The sequence below is a fragment of the Aquarana catesbeiana genome, linkage group LG05 (genome assembly GCF_042186555.1).
Source record: "Aquarana catesbeiana isolate 2022-GZ linkage group LG05, ASM4218655v1, whole genome shotgun sequence".
Lineage (NCBI taxonomy): Eukaryota > Metazoa > Chordata > Amphibia > Anura > Ranidae > Aquarana > Aquarana catesbeiana.
The window spans coordinates 220,420,606-220,434,634 of NC_133328.1; the positions used below are offsets into that span (position 1 = coordinate 220,420,606).

At 43.2% G+C, this 14,029-nt stretch overlaps 1 protein-coding gene across 1 annotated transcript in view; it reads right to left on the reverse strand.

Annotated features, from left to right (window-relative positions):
- PPP1R17 (protein phosphatase 1 regulatory subunit 17) overlaps positions 1 to 13,602 on the reverse strand; it is a 33,415-nt gene extending 19,813 nt beyond the window's left edge. Inside the window, exons 1-2 of the mRNA XM_073632685.1 lie at positions 13,340 to 13,602; positions 9,918 to 10,016 (exon numbers count right to left, since the gene is read on the reverse strand). Of these exons, the coding sequence (XP_073488786.1) occupies positions 9,918 to 10,016; positions 13,340 to 13,505 (265 nt within the window). The 5' untranslated portion in view covers positions 13,506 to 13,602. The remainder of the gene's footprint in view (positions 1 to 9,917; positions 10,017 to 13,339) is intronic.
- Between the last annotated feature and the right edge of the window lie 427 nt (positions 13,603 to 14,029).

Below are 14,029 nucleotides of genomic sequence, written 5' to 3' on the forward strand. Positions count from 1 at the left end.
GAAAAGGCACACCCCTGTTTATATAAGGTCCCACAGTTAACAGTGCATGTTAGAGCACAAGCCATTTAGTCCAAGGATTTGTCTGTAAACCTCAGAGACATAATTGTATCGAGGCACAGATCTGGGGAAGGGTACAGAAAAATTTCTGCAGCATTGAAGGTCCCAATGAGCACAGTTGCCTCCATCATCCGTAAATGGAATGTGTTTGGAACCACCAGGACTCTTCCTAGAGCAGACCGCCCAGCCAAACTGAGCTATCGGAGAGAAGAGTCTTAATCAGAGAGGTGACCAAGAACCGGATGGTCACTCTGACAGAGCTCCAGCATTTTTCTGTGGAAAGAGGAGAACCTTCCAGAAGAACAACCATCTCTTCAGCACTCCACCAATCAGGCCTGTATGGTAGAGTGGCCAGACAGAAGCCACTCCTAAGTAAAAGGCACATGACAGCCCTTCTGGAGTTTGCCAAAAGGCACCTGAAGCACTCTGAGAGTGTTAGAAACAAAATTCTCTGGTCTGATTAAACAAAGTTTGAACTCTTTGGCCTGAACTGAAAGCGTCATGTCTGGAGGAAACCAGGCACCGCTCATCACCTGGCCAATACCATCTCTAGTGGTGGCAGCATCATGCTGTGGGGATGTTTTTTCAGCAGCAGGAACTGGAAAACTAGTCAGGATCATGGGAAAGATGAATGCAGCAATGTACAGAGACATCCTTGATGAAAACCTGCTCTAGAGAGCTATGGACCTCAGACTTTGGCGAAGGTTCATCTTCCAACAGGACAACGACCCCAAGCACACAGCCAAGATAACAAAGGAGTGGCTAAGGGACAACTCTATTAATGTCCTTGAGTGGCCCAGCCAGAGCCCAAGCTTGAACCCAATTGAACATCTCTATGGCTGTGAACCGATGCTCCCCTTCTAACCTGATGAAACCTGAGAGGTCCTGCAAAGAAGAATGGGAGAAACTGCCCAAAAATAGGTGTGACAAGCTTGTAGCATTATACTCAAAACTACTTGAGGCTGTAATTGGTGCCAAAGGTGCTTCAACAAAGTATTGAACAAAGGCTGTGAATATTATGTACATGTGATTTTTTTTTTTTTATATAAATTTGCAAAGACTTCAAACAAACTTCTTTCACGTTGTCATTATGGGGTATTGTTTGTAGAATTTTGAGGAAAATAATGAATTTAATATATTTTGGAACAATGCTGTAACATAACAAAATGTGAAAAAAGTGAAGCGCTGTGAATACTTTCTGGATGCATTGTATGTATAATCAATAGCACAACACCTCTTAACAGTACTTAAAGCGGAGCTTCACCCAAAAGCGGAAGTTCCACTTTAAGGTCTCCTACCTGAGTCCTCTTTCAGCAGTGGCTTTTTTTTTTCCGGAGGGGTGGGTATCTGGTTTTGACAGCCTAGGCAATCTGAGCGGAAGTTGTCCTCTCCTCCTGCCTCTCCACAGTCTTCTGAGACACGTCCCAGGTCCCAGAAGACTGTGGGTCCATTTACAATGTGCAGCAGGCACCTGGCTGTGAAACTGTAAGCTTTCACAGTTGGGTGCCCACAGTTAAGATTCTGGCACTGGGGACCGAAAACCGGTGGAGAAATAGGCTTGGGTTTGGATCCTGGGACAGGTGAGTGTCTGTTTACTATAAGTCAGCAGGTACAGTTTTTGTAGCTGCTGACTTTTAATTTTTACATACATGACGTACAATGCCAAAGCTTCTTATAATGCCCTGGTAGAACACATTCATGTTGATTCATCTATGAAACAAAGTACTGATTTTCTATTTCTTGCATACATTTTTTTCTTTATTATGACCATAACTTTTATGCCTATTAAAGCAGAGTTCCACCCACTTTTGAAAGGTGGTCTTTAACTAAAGACCACCCCTCCACCCCTAATTTGTGGATATTTTTAATTTAAGTACTAAATGTACTTCCGTCCTAGGTCGGCCACGGCCTGGGACGCCATGTCCTCTTCTGCAGCGAGCCCTTCTCCTTCTCTCCTGCTGTTTTCTGGGACCTGTGTGCGTCCCAGAAGACAAGCTGGCCATTCACAAAGTGCTGCACAACTTGTGCATGTGCAATAGGAAACTGGTTGTGAAGCTGCAAGGCTCCACTGCGGTTTCCCTTAGTTACAATTGCGGCGCCTGCACCCAATCCAATGGACGGATAGGCTTCTGGAGCTCCCTGGACAGGTAAGTGTCTTTATTAAAAGTCAGCAGCTACAGTGTCTGTAGCTGCTGACTTAAAAAAAAAATGTTTGTGGCCGGCACTCCACTTTAATGCTAATGCTTGTAATAGTATATGTAGCACCCTCTAGTGTGCTATTATTTCAGTGCAGGCAAATTCATGACTCATGGTAAGTGTGAGTCTGTAACCTGGGTCAGGGTTTATTGCAGGTCAGGCTGGATGACTCATATAGGGAGGTCTCTGGTACCTCCCCCTGGGTCTGGAAGTTTGGAGAGACTTCTAGAAGTTAGTGGGCGGAGGCCAGGAGGGCTGATCTGCATACCTGAGGGAACTTGACCAATGCCCAGGTGGAATGTCCTGGCAGGGAGGTTGAGTCAGCCCTTAAATATGAATGAATCATACTAGCAGGGATTCGTGTGGAAGATGGAGTAATGAGGAGGCTGTCGGTGGACTAGAAGGGGTCTCCTAGGTATAGGGGAGACCCCAACTCCAGGTTGGGCTCGGGCTGGCTAAGGAGGATCCATTCAGCAAAGTAGTTTGACTTGGAATCTTGCCTGAGAGCAGTGGGAGCAAGGAGGACAGAGTGAGTACATCAGCACACCCAGGGATTTTTAAGGGGAGAGACTGCCACATGTAGCAAGCTTTCTAAAGGACAACGTTGTGCTTAACCCTTTTATCCATTAACCCTTTTTTCTCTAGTCATCTTCCAGGATGGCATAACCTGAGAGATGACTGGTCCACCTGACAGGAAACACAATCAACATACAAGGTTAAAAGCCCCCTCCCTTCCCCCTGCACCTCAATTCTTGATTGTGTTTCCCGGCAGTGAAACGTTTGTTGTTTTTTCTCAGACCTGAAGGTGGTAGCGAATGGTCCCCCCCTGAGGGCTGGACGCCAAAACCGGGGAGGGTGGCGGGTCCAGCCAGGGCCCTGTCCTTCTCAGGGGGTCCCCCAATGGCCAGGGGAGAGATACAGAGGGGTATCCCGGAACTCCTGTGAGCACATACCTCATGGTTTTACCTTCCACCCAGTCAGGTACGGAGGTGATGGAGGAACTGGGGCTCAGGCTGGTGGCTAGTCCGCAGAGGGGGTAGAGGACACCAGCCAGGTCGGTACCTAGGTGCCTTGTAGGGCTGGTGGACGTCCTGGACTTTCATAGGGAAGGCTGAAGCTCCTGTGTATGGAGGAAGCATTCCGGACGGGTGGAGTAAGATGGCGGTGTTTCCGGTTCCGGGCGCGGTGACTTCCGACTTCCGGTCTATGCCAAAATGGCGGATTCAGACACTAGAGGCCAAAATCCCCCCTCAGACTGCGGCTCTCCAACAAAATGGCGCCGATCACCGGTGTATAGGAGATAGACACTTAGCGCTCCAGGGAAAAGCAGGAGGCCTCACGATACTCCTCTCTTGGGGTCAGGAAACCTCGCAAATCAGCAGATATGGATGGAGGGGAGGTAACAGCTGCACCCTTAGCCCAGGAAGAGGCCACAGGTGGTGAGTCCTCTTCCGTTTTGAATGTGGTAAAGTAAGAGGGGTCTTACTACACCATGGGGGGGGGGGGGGAGAGAGACACACACACAGAAAGTCTTTGGAAACTGGTTAAAGTTTGGACTTTGTCTTTTTTGTCTCCCTAGATCCTGGTGGCTCTGCTCAAGGGGCTCACAAGGTGAAGGGCAAAAATCCCCCTCCTCCCAGGTCAAAAAGATGTGGGAACTATATTGATAAGCTCCCACAGGACCATATGAAACCTTTTTGCTATAGGTGCATACAGAGACTGTCTAGTAAGGAAACCTCACAGGTTATGAGGGACTTCCTTGCGGTACAGTCGGAGATGCTTTCAACCCTCTAGTCTATCAAGACAGCTATAGCACCTAAGGCGGATGATAGAGAAATCCTGTCCTCTAGAGAAGGCACTTAGGAAGGAAACCTCTTAGGAAGGTTTTTCAGACAGGGGTCAGAAAACCTCGCAAAGACCCCCTTCCTCTGTCACTTCGGGAGTTGAGGAGTTTGAGGACCCAGAGGAGTCAGAGGAGGACTCATTAGAGGAAGGGGAAGACACAGACGCTGACAGCCAGGATAGTGACAGTCCTAGAGCTAGTAGCCACCTCTTTCGCTTGGAAGACATGGGGCAGTTACTTAGGGCGATCTATGTCTCTGAGGATATCCCAGAACCTCCGGTTCAGGCGTCGGCCCGGGACAAGATGTACAGGGGTTTGGGAAAGCCTCAGTCCAGGGTGTTCCCAGTTCATCAGGCCCTAAAGGAGGTGATTTTGAGAGAGTGGAAAGACCCGGAAAGAAAGGTTCTTAGACTCAAAACTTGGAAGAGAAGGTTTCCTTTTGGGGAGGAAGAAGAGCAGAAATTCTTTAAAACCCCTAAGTTAGACGCAGCCCTGTCGCAGGTTTCTTAAAAATCTGACTTGTCTTTTGAAGATTCAGGGAACCTAAAAGACCAAATGGACAGAAGGGCGGAGGCGCTTTTGCGCAGAGCATGGGATTCCAATGTGGCTGCCATGGCTCCTGCTTTGGCGTCAGCATGCGTGGCAAGAAATGTGGACGCGTGGTTAGGCAGACTTTCCAACCATGTTTCTAGAGGGAGTGATTCTAAAGAAATCACAGACTTGTTAGAAATAATAGGTAAGGCTGTGGCATATTTGGCAGATGCGGCAGTGGAGTCTGTCAGGAACACAGCCAAATCTGCGGCCCTCCTTAACTCCGCAAGAAGGGCAGTCTGGGTCAAATCATGGGAAGGGGACCATATGTCTAGATCAAGGCTATGTGGTTTACCCTTTGAAGGTTCAAAACTCTTTGGATCTGGCCTGGATCAGGTGCTGTCAAGGTCAGCAGAAAAGGGAAAACAGTTCCCGGTTAAAGCTAAAGGAGAAAGGGGTAGTAAGTTTTTCGTCCCCCCTCTAACCAGGGTCAATTCAAAGGAAAAAAGGATGCGAATAGAAGATGGGGAAAGGGAAATAGGCATCAAAAATGTAGTCTGCCCTTTTCTGGACCTAAAGACTCCACCAAGCAGTCTAAGTGATGTCAGCATCAGGGTAGGGGGGAGATTGTCCCACTTTGTCCCTCAGTGGAAGAGGATCTCCGAAAGCCCCTATATCTTGCAGATTGTAACAGAGGGATATCGTCTGGAACTTCTCTCCCCCTCAACACTTTTTTCTGACTCGTCTCCCCAAGGAAACTTCAAAAGCTGCAGGGCTGTTGGACAGCTTGCAGGGATTGGCGTTCCAGGAGGTGATCATCCCTGTTCCACCGGAAGAGCTTTACCAAGGGTTTTAATCCCATGTGTTTGTCGTTCAAAAACCGTCAGGGAAATTTTGCCTGATATTAAATCTCAGGAAGTTGAACAGGTTTTTGCGACAAAAGAGCTTCCGGATGGAGAGTATATACACGGTGCGCAGGCATCTATTAAAGGGTGCGTTCTTAACCACGATAGATCTGAGGGATGCTTACCTTCATATCCCGATCACCAGGGAACACCAGTCCCTGCTGAGATTCGCAGTCCTTACGAGCAAAGAGATTCAACATTGGCAATTCCGAGCTCTTCCCTTTGGATTAGCTGCAAGCCCAAAGATCTTCACAAAGGTCCTGTCGGAGGTTGTAGCTTACCTACACCTACAGGTGGTGTCCTTTATACCCTACCTAGACGACCTTTTGGTATACGGGCAATCCCTAGAGCAGGTGGAAGTAGACGTAGGCAGAGTGATTTTCACTCTGGAGTCCTTGGGCTGGATAGTAAACAGAGAGAAATCTTCTGTGGCACCGTCCCAAATAAAAGTATTCCTGGGATGGATACAGAGGCTCAGAAATGGTTTCTTCCAGAGGAAAAACGATTAAAGGTGGTTACAGCAGTATCCTCTTTAAAAGAAGCCAGGGAGTGCTCTCGCAGGCATATCATGAGGGTTCTAGCTCTAATGACCACGTGTATTCCAGCGGTTCCCTGGGCTCAGCTCCACTCCAGGGAGCTGCAGTTCTTCCTTTTGTCCTCCTGGGACAAAAGGAGAGAGTCATTGGATGGAAGGGTGTCTATCCCAACAAGAGTAAGGATCTCCCTAGATTGGTGGCTGGGTCAGGACAAGCACAGGTTGGGTCTACCCTGGGACCAGTGGAATCCCACAAGAATCACTACCGATGCAAGCGCCTGGGGTTGGGGCGCTCACCTGGGGGACATCCAGGCACAGGGGGCCTGGACTCCTTATCAGGCAGGGGCATCCTACAACCACAGGGAACTCCTGGCGGTGGGCCAGGCGTTAGTAGCCTTTGGAGACAGGATTCAGGGCTTAGAGATCCAAGTCCTGTCAGACAATGTGACAATGGTCTCTTACCTGAATCGTCAGGGGGGCACCAGATCCAGCAAGCTACTGAGTCTAGTCCTGAACATCTTAAACTGGGCCGAAGAGAATCTTCATGGGACTTTTCCAGTCGCAAATCTGACGTACTTTAGATTTGGAAAATGCTTCAAATCCTTACGTCGTAACTCCGCCGGACCCAGAAATCCGCTCGTCTGTATGCTAGTCCGACGGACAAAAACCCACACTAGGGCAGCTATTGGCTACTGGCTATCAACTTCCTTATTTTAGTCTGTTGTACGTCATCACGTACGAATCCGTCGGACTTTTGTGTGATCGTATGTAGGCAAGTCCGTTCGTTAGAAAGTCTGCCGCAAGTCCGCCAAAAGTCTGTCGAAAGTTTGTCGGACGGGCTGTCGGACTTTTGTAGCCGAAAAGTCCGACCTTGTGTACGCCCCATTAGGGGAAGGGTTGCTCTGATAGGGTAATTGAGACCCTCTTGGGCAGCAGGAAGCTGGTCACCAGGAGGATCTACTCCAAGGTTTGGAATTGCTTCTCACAGTGGTGCCGTGATAAGGAGGTGTCTTATCCTTCAGTACCAGTGGTACTGGAATTTTTATAAGTAGGGGTGAATCAGGGGATTTCCCAGAACACCTTGAGGGTACATATAGCAGCGTTATCTGTATTTTTGGATCAGAGGCTCGCACTAGAACCTCTGATTAAGAGATTTCTTCTGACAAGGGAGAGGTTAACCCCTGTCAGGGTGAATGTATTCCCTCCATGGAATTTATCCCTGGTTTTGGAGGCACTGACGAAAGCGCCCTTCGAACCAGCGCAAGAGATTTCAGTTAAGTTTTTGACTCTTAAGTTAGCTGTTTTCTGTTGGCCATAACCACGGCCAGAAGGGTGAGCGACCTACAGGCCCTGTCAGTTAAGAAGCCTTTTCTGTTGATTCTGGAGGATAGAGTGGTTCTTAGACAGGACCCACTATATCTTCCCAAGGTCGCATCTAAGTTTAATAGATCTCAGGAGATCATTTTACCCTCCTTCTGTGATAATCCAAAAAATGAGAAGGAGAGAAAATTTAATTTATTAGATGTCAGGAAATGTTTATTGACATATCTAAATAGAGTAAAGGACTACAGAAAGTCGAATCATCTTTTAGTTTTATTTAGCGGCCCTAACAAGGGAGGGCAGGCATCTAAATCTGCTGTGGCTAGGTGGATTAGGCAGACAATAACATTGGCCTATGAACAGACCGGTTCCCCAGTACCAGGAAACCTTAAGGCCCACTCAACAAGATCCTTGGCGGCCTCTTGGGCAGAGAGAGCTGGGGCCTTGATAGAACAGGTCTGTCGCACAGCCACTTGGGCGAAGCAGGATACCTTTTTGAAACACTATAGAGTGGAACTGCTGTCGCCCCAGGATCTGACATTTGGAAGAAAGGTGCTACAAGCGTTGGTCCCGCCCTGAGGTAGGCCTTGAACTCCTTGTCCATCCTCTCAGGTTATGCCGTCCTGGAAGATGACTAGAGAAAATTGACAGTTATTACCAATAACTGTTTTTCTAGGATATCTTCCAGGACGGCAGGCCCTACTTCCCACCCATGTTTTAATATAAGTACTACGGAAAGAGTTTCTCTCTGTCACCCGGATAACCTATTACTTTGGGAGAACTGAGGTGCAGGGGGAAGGGAGGGGCCTTTTAACCTTGTATGTTGATTGTGTTTCCTGTCAGGTGGATCAGTCATCTCTCAGGTTATGCTGTCCTGGAAGATATCCTAGAAAACAGTTATCGGTAAGTAACTGTCAATTATCCTTGCCCTGGGAGATCTTCGGAGCAGCCAAGAGGGCTGGTAGTGCCCGCAAGCAGTGTAGCTGGGAGCAGTTCTACACAAGGAGTGGATACACTCCTGCATGCCATTTGCCTCATCTTTTTGTGCTATTTTCAAGAGGGGCTGAGAGCTCCTAGTCTGTAATGGATGTTTGCTACTAATCTATAAGGACTGTGCGAGGAAAGGAAAGAAAGCAGCCAGGTGGGCTGGTAGTTCTGCAGACAGTGGAGCCGGGATCATTGTCTATGGTGAAGTTGGAGATACTGCTGTATGCAGCTTACAACACAGTGTGTTACTTTCTAAGGGACTGAGAGATCCTAGTCCTTAAGGAGCTTTTGCATTTTATCTTCAGAGACTGCCAATGTCCGGAAAGTAGGACAGTTCAAGACCTTGTACATAGGGTGGAAGTTGTCCCAGGTTTTTGTTCTTTGAGTCAAGTTGGGCATCCCATATATCCCTTCACCCCATCCTACTTAAACATAAAAACACAGCCAAGGGACTGACATCTTGTGTTTGGATGCAAATGGAGAATGTGTGTTGCCTGGCTGTGCAGGAGTAGGGGAAACAGTTACTAGTGGCGCCTGCGGGGGTAGTGCTACATATAAAAGTGAAAAATTAGAAAATTTTATAGGAATGAATTAAGCCTCCATCCCGCCCTTTGGTTTAGACAGATGACAAGATCAAACTATTGTTTGGAAAGCATCTCTAACAATTGAAGATATACACTCTTGTCTGGAAAGCAAGACCAGCAATATTTGGATCTGATGTTTTCCCTACCATAATAGGAACAATTGCAGATATTTGCTCTTTTTATCCAGTAGTTTGCGATACATACACATATATCTAATATTATCCAATTGTTCTATTGTCTGCAAAAGGTCTCTTGTAAAGATTGCTTGATGAAACAAATGTCATGTGAGAGACACACTAATCAAAACCAAATGTTGTTCATTGGACAAACACTAGACACGTTCTGTCCTTCTTATGCCTTATTGAGCAATGAGTAATGTATTTTTGAAGAATGTACTGTTTAAAAAACATATTGACTTGTATTTTAACAGAAATATTCGGATTCACTGATCTATGTGTCGGAGTTCAATATTTCTCTGCAATTGCTTTAATGGGCTTCTTTCTCTAAAAACAGGACTTTACCATTTCTACAAAATGTTTTAAACTGGATAGAAACAAATTCAGCATTCTGGAAAGCTTGCATGACATAGTATAATCCCTTAGCCAAAAAAAGTTATTGCCTCTATTTTCACGTTACTGTTGCTATATATGGCTCACACGGTGCAATACAGTTTAACCTCCATTCACAATTTAGTATATAACCCCATGGAGCATGTAATAATCTGTTTGAACTATCACATCAAGAGTTAACAATCCCAGTCATTCAATTTGTGACCCCAGGAGGAGAAACAGTACACTTTCCCTTCCCATCTGGCAGGATGTCTGTTACCAGAAGACATGTGATATCAGCTTTCTAAATTTCAGCAGGGTCAATCATTATCTATTGTGCTCGAGAGTGACTCTGGATGACTCATCATATGCAATGAATTATAAGACACAAACCCCAATAATGGTATTTACCTAAAAGTTTACAGTGCTGTTCTCGTTTATCCAATATGTCTTCTGAGATATCTAGTGGCGGCACAAATTCTGTTGACATAACTGATTTTTTTTCTGTCACTGTAAGAATAAAAGCCCCAATAAGGGTTAAATAATCACACACATGTATTTGTAATACAAGTTGTAGAATTAGCCTGTTAATTCTTATGTCTTTAACTACTTGCCTACTGGGCACTTTCACCTCCTTCCTGCCCAGGCCAATTTTCAGCTTTCAGCGCTGTCGAACTTTGAATGACAATTGCCTGGTCATGCAACACTGTACCCATATGAAATTTTTATCATTTTTTTCACACAAATAGAACTTTTGTTTGGTGGTATTCAATTAACACTGGGTTTTTTTATTTTTTGCTAAATAAATGAGAAAACACCAAAATTTTTTTAAAACAAAACCCAGAAAAACTTTTTTTTATAGTTTATTATAACATTTTGTAAACAGGTACTTTTTCTCCTTCACTGATGTCAGCTGATGAGGCTGCACTGATGGGCACTGATAGGCTGCACTGATGGGCACTGATGAGGCAGCACTGGTGGGCACTGATGAGGCAGCACTGATGACACTGCACTGATAGGCGGCACCGATGGGCACTGGTTGGCGGCACTGATAGGTGACATTGATGAGGAGGCACTAATGGGCACTGGTGGGCACTGTTGGGACTGCATTGATAATCGATGTGTTTACATCGTGATCAGCTGTGATTGCACACTGCTGATCACGTGGTAAAGAGCCGCTTATTGGCTCTTTATCCAGATCTGTGATCAGCTGTGTCCGGAGAATGTCATATGACACCCTCCCAAGACTGGCCGGACGCGCTGTAGCCTTCATTCGGCTTTGGCTATGTCGGCAAGTGGTTAGAGTGGTTCTAAAGGCTCAAGGTTTTTTACCTTCATGCATTCTATATTGCTCATCAAAGTGATTCTAAAGGCATTCTCTGAATTAGGGTAAAATGCCTTTTGAGTGCAGCTTCTCCCCAGTGCTCCCTTATACTTACCTGGGCCTGTTCTCGATATGGCGATGTACACAAGAGCAGCAGCTCCCTCAGCTCTCTCCCTCCTAAAAGGGTCAGAGACACCATCGGGAGCTGTGCTAATCACAGCCAGTAAGGTGGGAGCGGGGGACAGGGCCGAGACGCTCTGTGTCTATGGACACAGAGCCCACTGGGGAGCAAGCCGACACAAGTTCCCACCATAGTAAGCGGCTTGCTATGGTGAGCACTACGCGTGGGGGGGAGCCAGGAGCACCGCAGGGGACCCGAGAGGAGGAGGATCGGGGCTGCTGTGTGCAAAACCATTATGCAGAGCAGGTAAGTATGACATGTTTGTTACTTAAAATAAATAAGGACTTACAATCACTTAAAAATGTAGTATATTAAACTGATACATGTACAGTATTTAGTACAGTGACTGAAATTATCAGAATTAAAAAATGATTCTACAACATCATGACATGTCTACAGTATATGATACTGTAGATATGGGCTTGTTGATTCAATATCTATGAATAATTTATTTGAAGTTGTTGGCTGGATATTAAGATATAAAATAGATAATAGTATAAAGGCGTCAACATGCTTGAAATAAATCTGTAAATGAAGAATATTTTATTGTACATAGTTTGGCTATGTATTATGAGACCATATAGAGCAAGGATCTTGCAGAGATTATTTTGGGTTACTGATACAGTTTGCTTTGTATATTTTAATAAAGAACCTAAATTTGTTTCAAAGCTATGATATGGTTGTTAAAAATTAAAAAAATTAAAAAAAAACGCATATATTCTAGCAAATTACTGAAAAAAAAACAAAATACCTTCTATTCTAATACAACTTTTGTTTCTAGGTAAAAGGACCAATGTTCCCCACGAGCAAGGTCACACTACCTCCAAAGTTGAGTGATGCACTATGATTCAGAGAAGTTCATTTAAATTATTAATTGCAGGAATAATGGGAGACGGGCAATTGTGATATTGATTGCAATGGGAAGTGAGAGAGCTGTCCAATATCACAGCTGTCACACTTTCAAACTAGTGTGCAGTGGACGAGTTGCTTCATAATAAAAATGGAAAATCCATAAGTAATCAGACAGATTCACATTATTTTGGAAAATCTCTATGCAAGATATCTAACATTTGGATCCACTGTTTACATCTACATGTCAGTGCTACCCAACCTGGTAAAATAGTGACATCCTCCTCCCTTTTGAAAAGATGGTTTTCTATGTCAACACTAAGGCTCCATGCACACTATAAACTAAAAAAAGGCCAGAAAAACGCTGGATGAAAAATGTTCATAGTAGCTTTTTTGAGCCATCTTTTAGCAGCAGTTAGGAGATTTCAGCTTTCTTTTCTTTTCAAAACGCTCCCAATGAAGCAAAAAACAAAAACAAAAAACAAACAAACAAAAAAAAATATATATAACAGTGTATGGTCCTTTTTAGTTTTGCAAAGTTAAATGATATCACTTTATCAGGGTGTAACAGAGCCATTCATATTTTATACAATGTTTAACTATTTCAAAGTTTAGAGTTTTAACTACCGTATTTAGTCACGAAAAAAAAAAACCCACTTTAAAACAAAACAGTTTGTCCCATTCTCTAGATATAAAATTAGAGTAAATTATAAAATACAAATCTTTGTCAATTGACATCTTCTCATTCTCTTTGTTGGCTATTTATTTTGCTTCAGACTTTAGCTCTGTGCTCCTGTCATCCTTAGTACATAGTTACAATACATGGCTATGTTGAAAGAAGACAGCTAGATCAACCAATGAAAAAAATAAATAAATAAAATTTTATATATATATATATATATATATATATATATATATATATATATATATATATATATATATATATATATATATAGGATATTTATATATATTTTTTTTTTATATATGATATATATATATATATATATATATATTATATATATATATATATCCATGTTGCCTAAAGGAATCTGTATGTTGTTATATCTTTCCTGCGTGCTGTTATAGCTACAACACTATCATAGATACAAGGCTGTGCTAGATGTAAGATGCTAGATGGTTAAATGTAAGAAAAAAATTGCCACTTTGTTCAAAGTACCAGTCTATTTTTTTAAACAAATATTTACCAGATGTTAAAATTACACAATATTAATAATATAAATATAATTTTATATATATATATATACATATATATATATATATATATATATATATATATATATATATATATATATCTATACACAGTTTTAAAAAAAATGGTATATATAATTTTTTTTAAACTGTTTTTAAAAGGAAATATAATATATTGCAATAATGGTAGCATTGGCTTATTAGTGATCGTGAAATAGAAAACAGTAGGTAGACAGAAGATTGAAGTTTGATCAAAGACATGGTACTTACAAGTAGTGCAGGACTGTGTGGGAGCTTTGTGCAGGCTTTGTTGCTGGTCCAGCTGACCGTGCCTTCTGTTCTGCGCTCCTTTTAAATGATTGGAACATGAGTTGCCATGGAAACAGTCTGTCTGGGACCAAGCAAAGAGCTTCAAAAAGTGTTTGTAGCGTCTCATACATAATCTTGTTGGGATTCTGACCTTACGTAATCAAGTAAAACATAATTAATCTTGTAACAAAGAAAATAATGAAAAGAAAAAAAAGAGTCACACATTGATGTCTGCAATGGTTTTAGACAATGATATCACACAAAGATGATGCAAGTTTACTGACAGTTACATGAATGCGTTAGAACAGTGGATAAGCTTTTCTTCAATAGGACATTTCTGATAATGCAGTTTAAAGCATTGTTTTAATATACATTTTAACGTGAAATATAAAATAGCCACCCTAATAACAAATTCTACCTTTCAATAAAAAAAAAAAAAAGAAAATTTAACAATGAAAGTAACAAAACAGCCCTTAACAAATTGGTATCTAATTTATTCACTTAAAACTGAACTGCAGGATAACCAAATGTTGCCTAAATAAAAGAGGCATGTGTATTCTTACTTGAATCTTGATGTGTTTTGTGTATTCTTTCCAGATCTTGATAGTAATCCAGTGTGAAACTTTTCTTCTGTGCAGGAGCTTCCTGTAG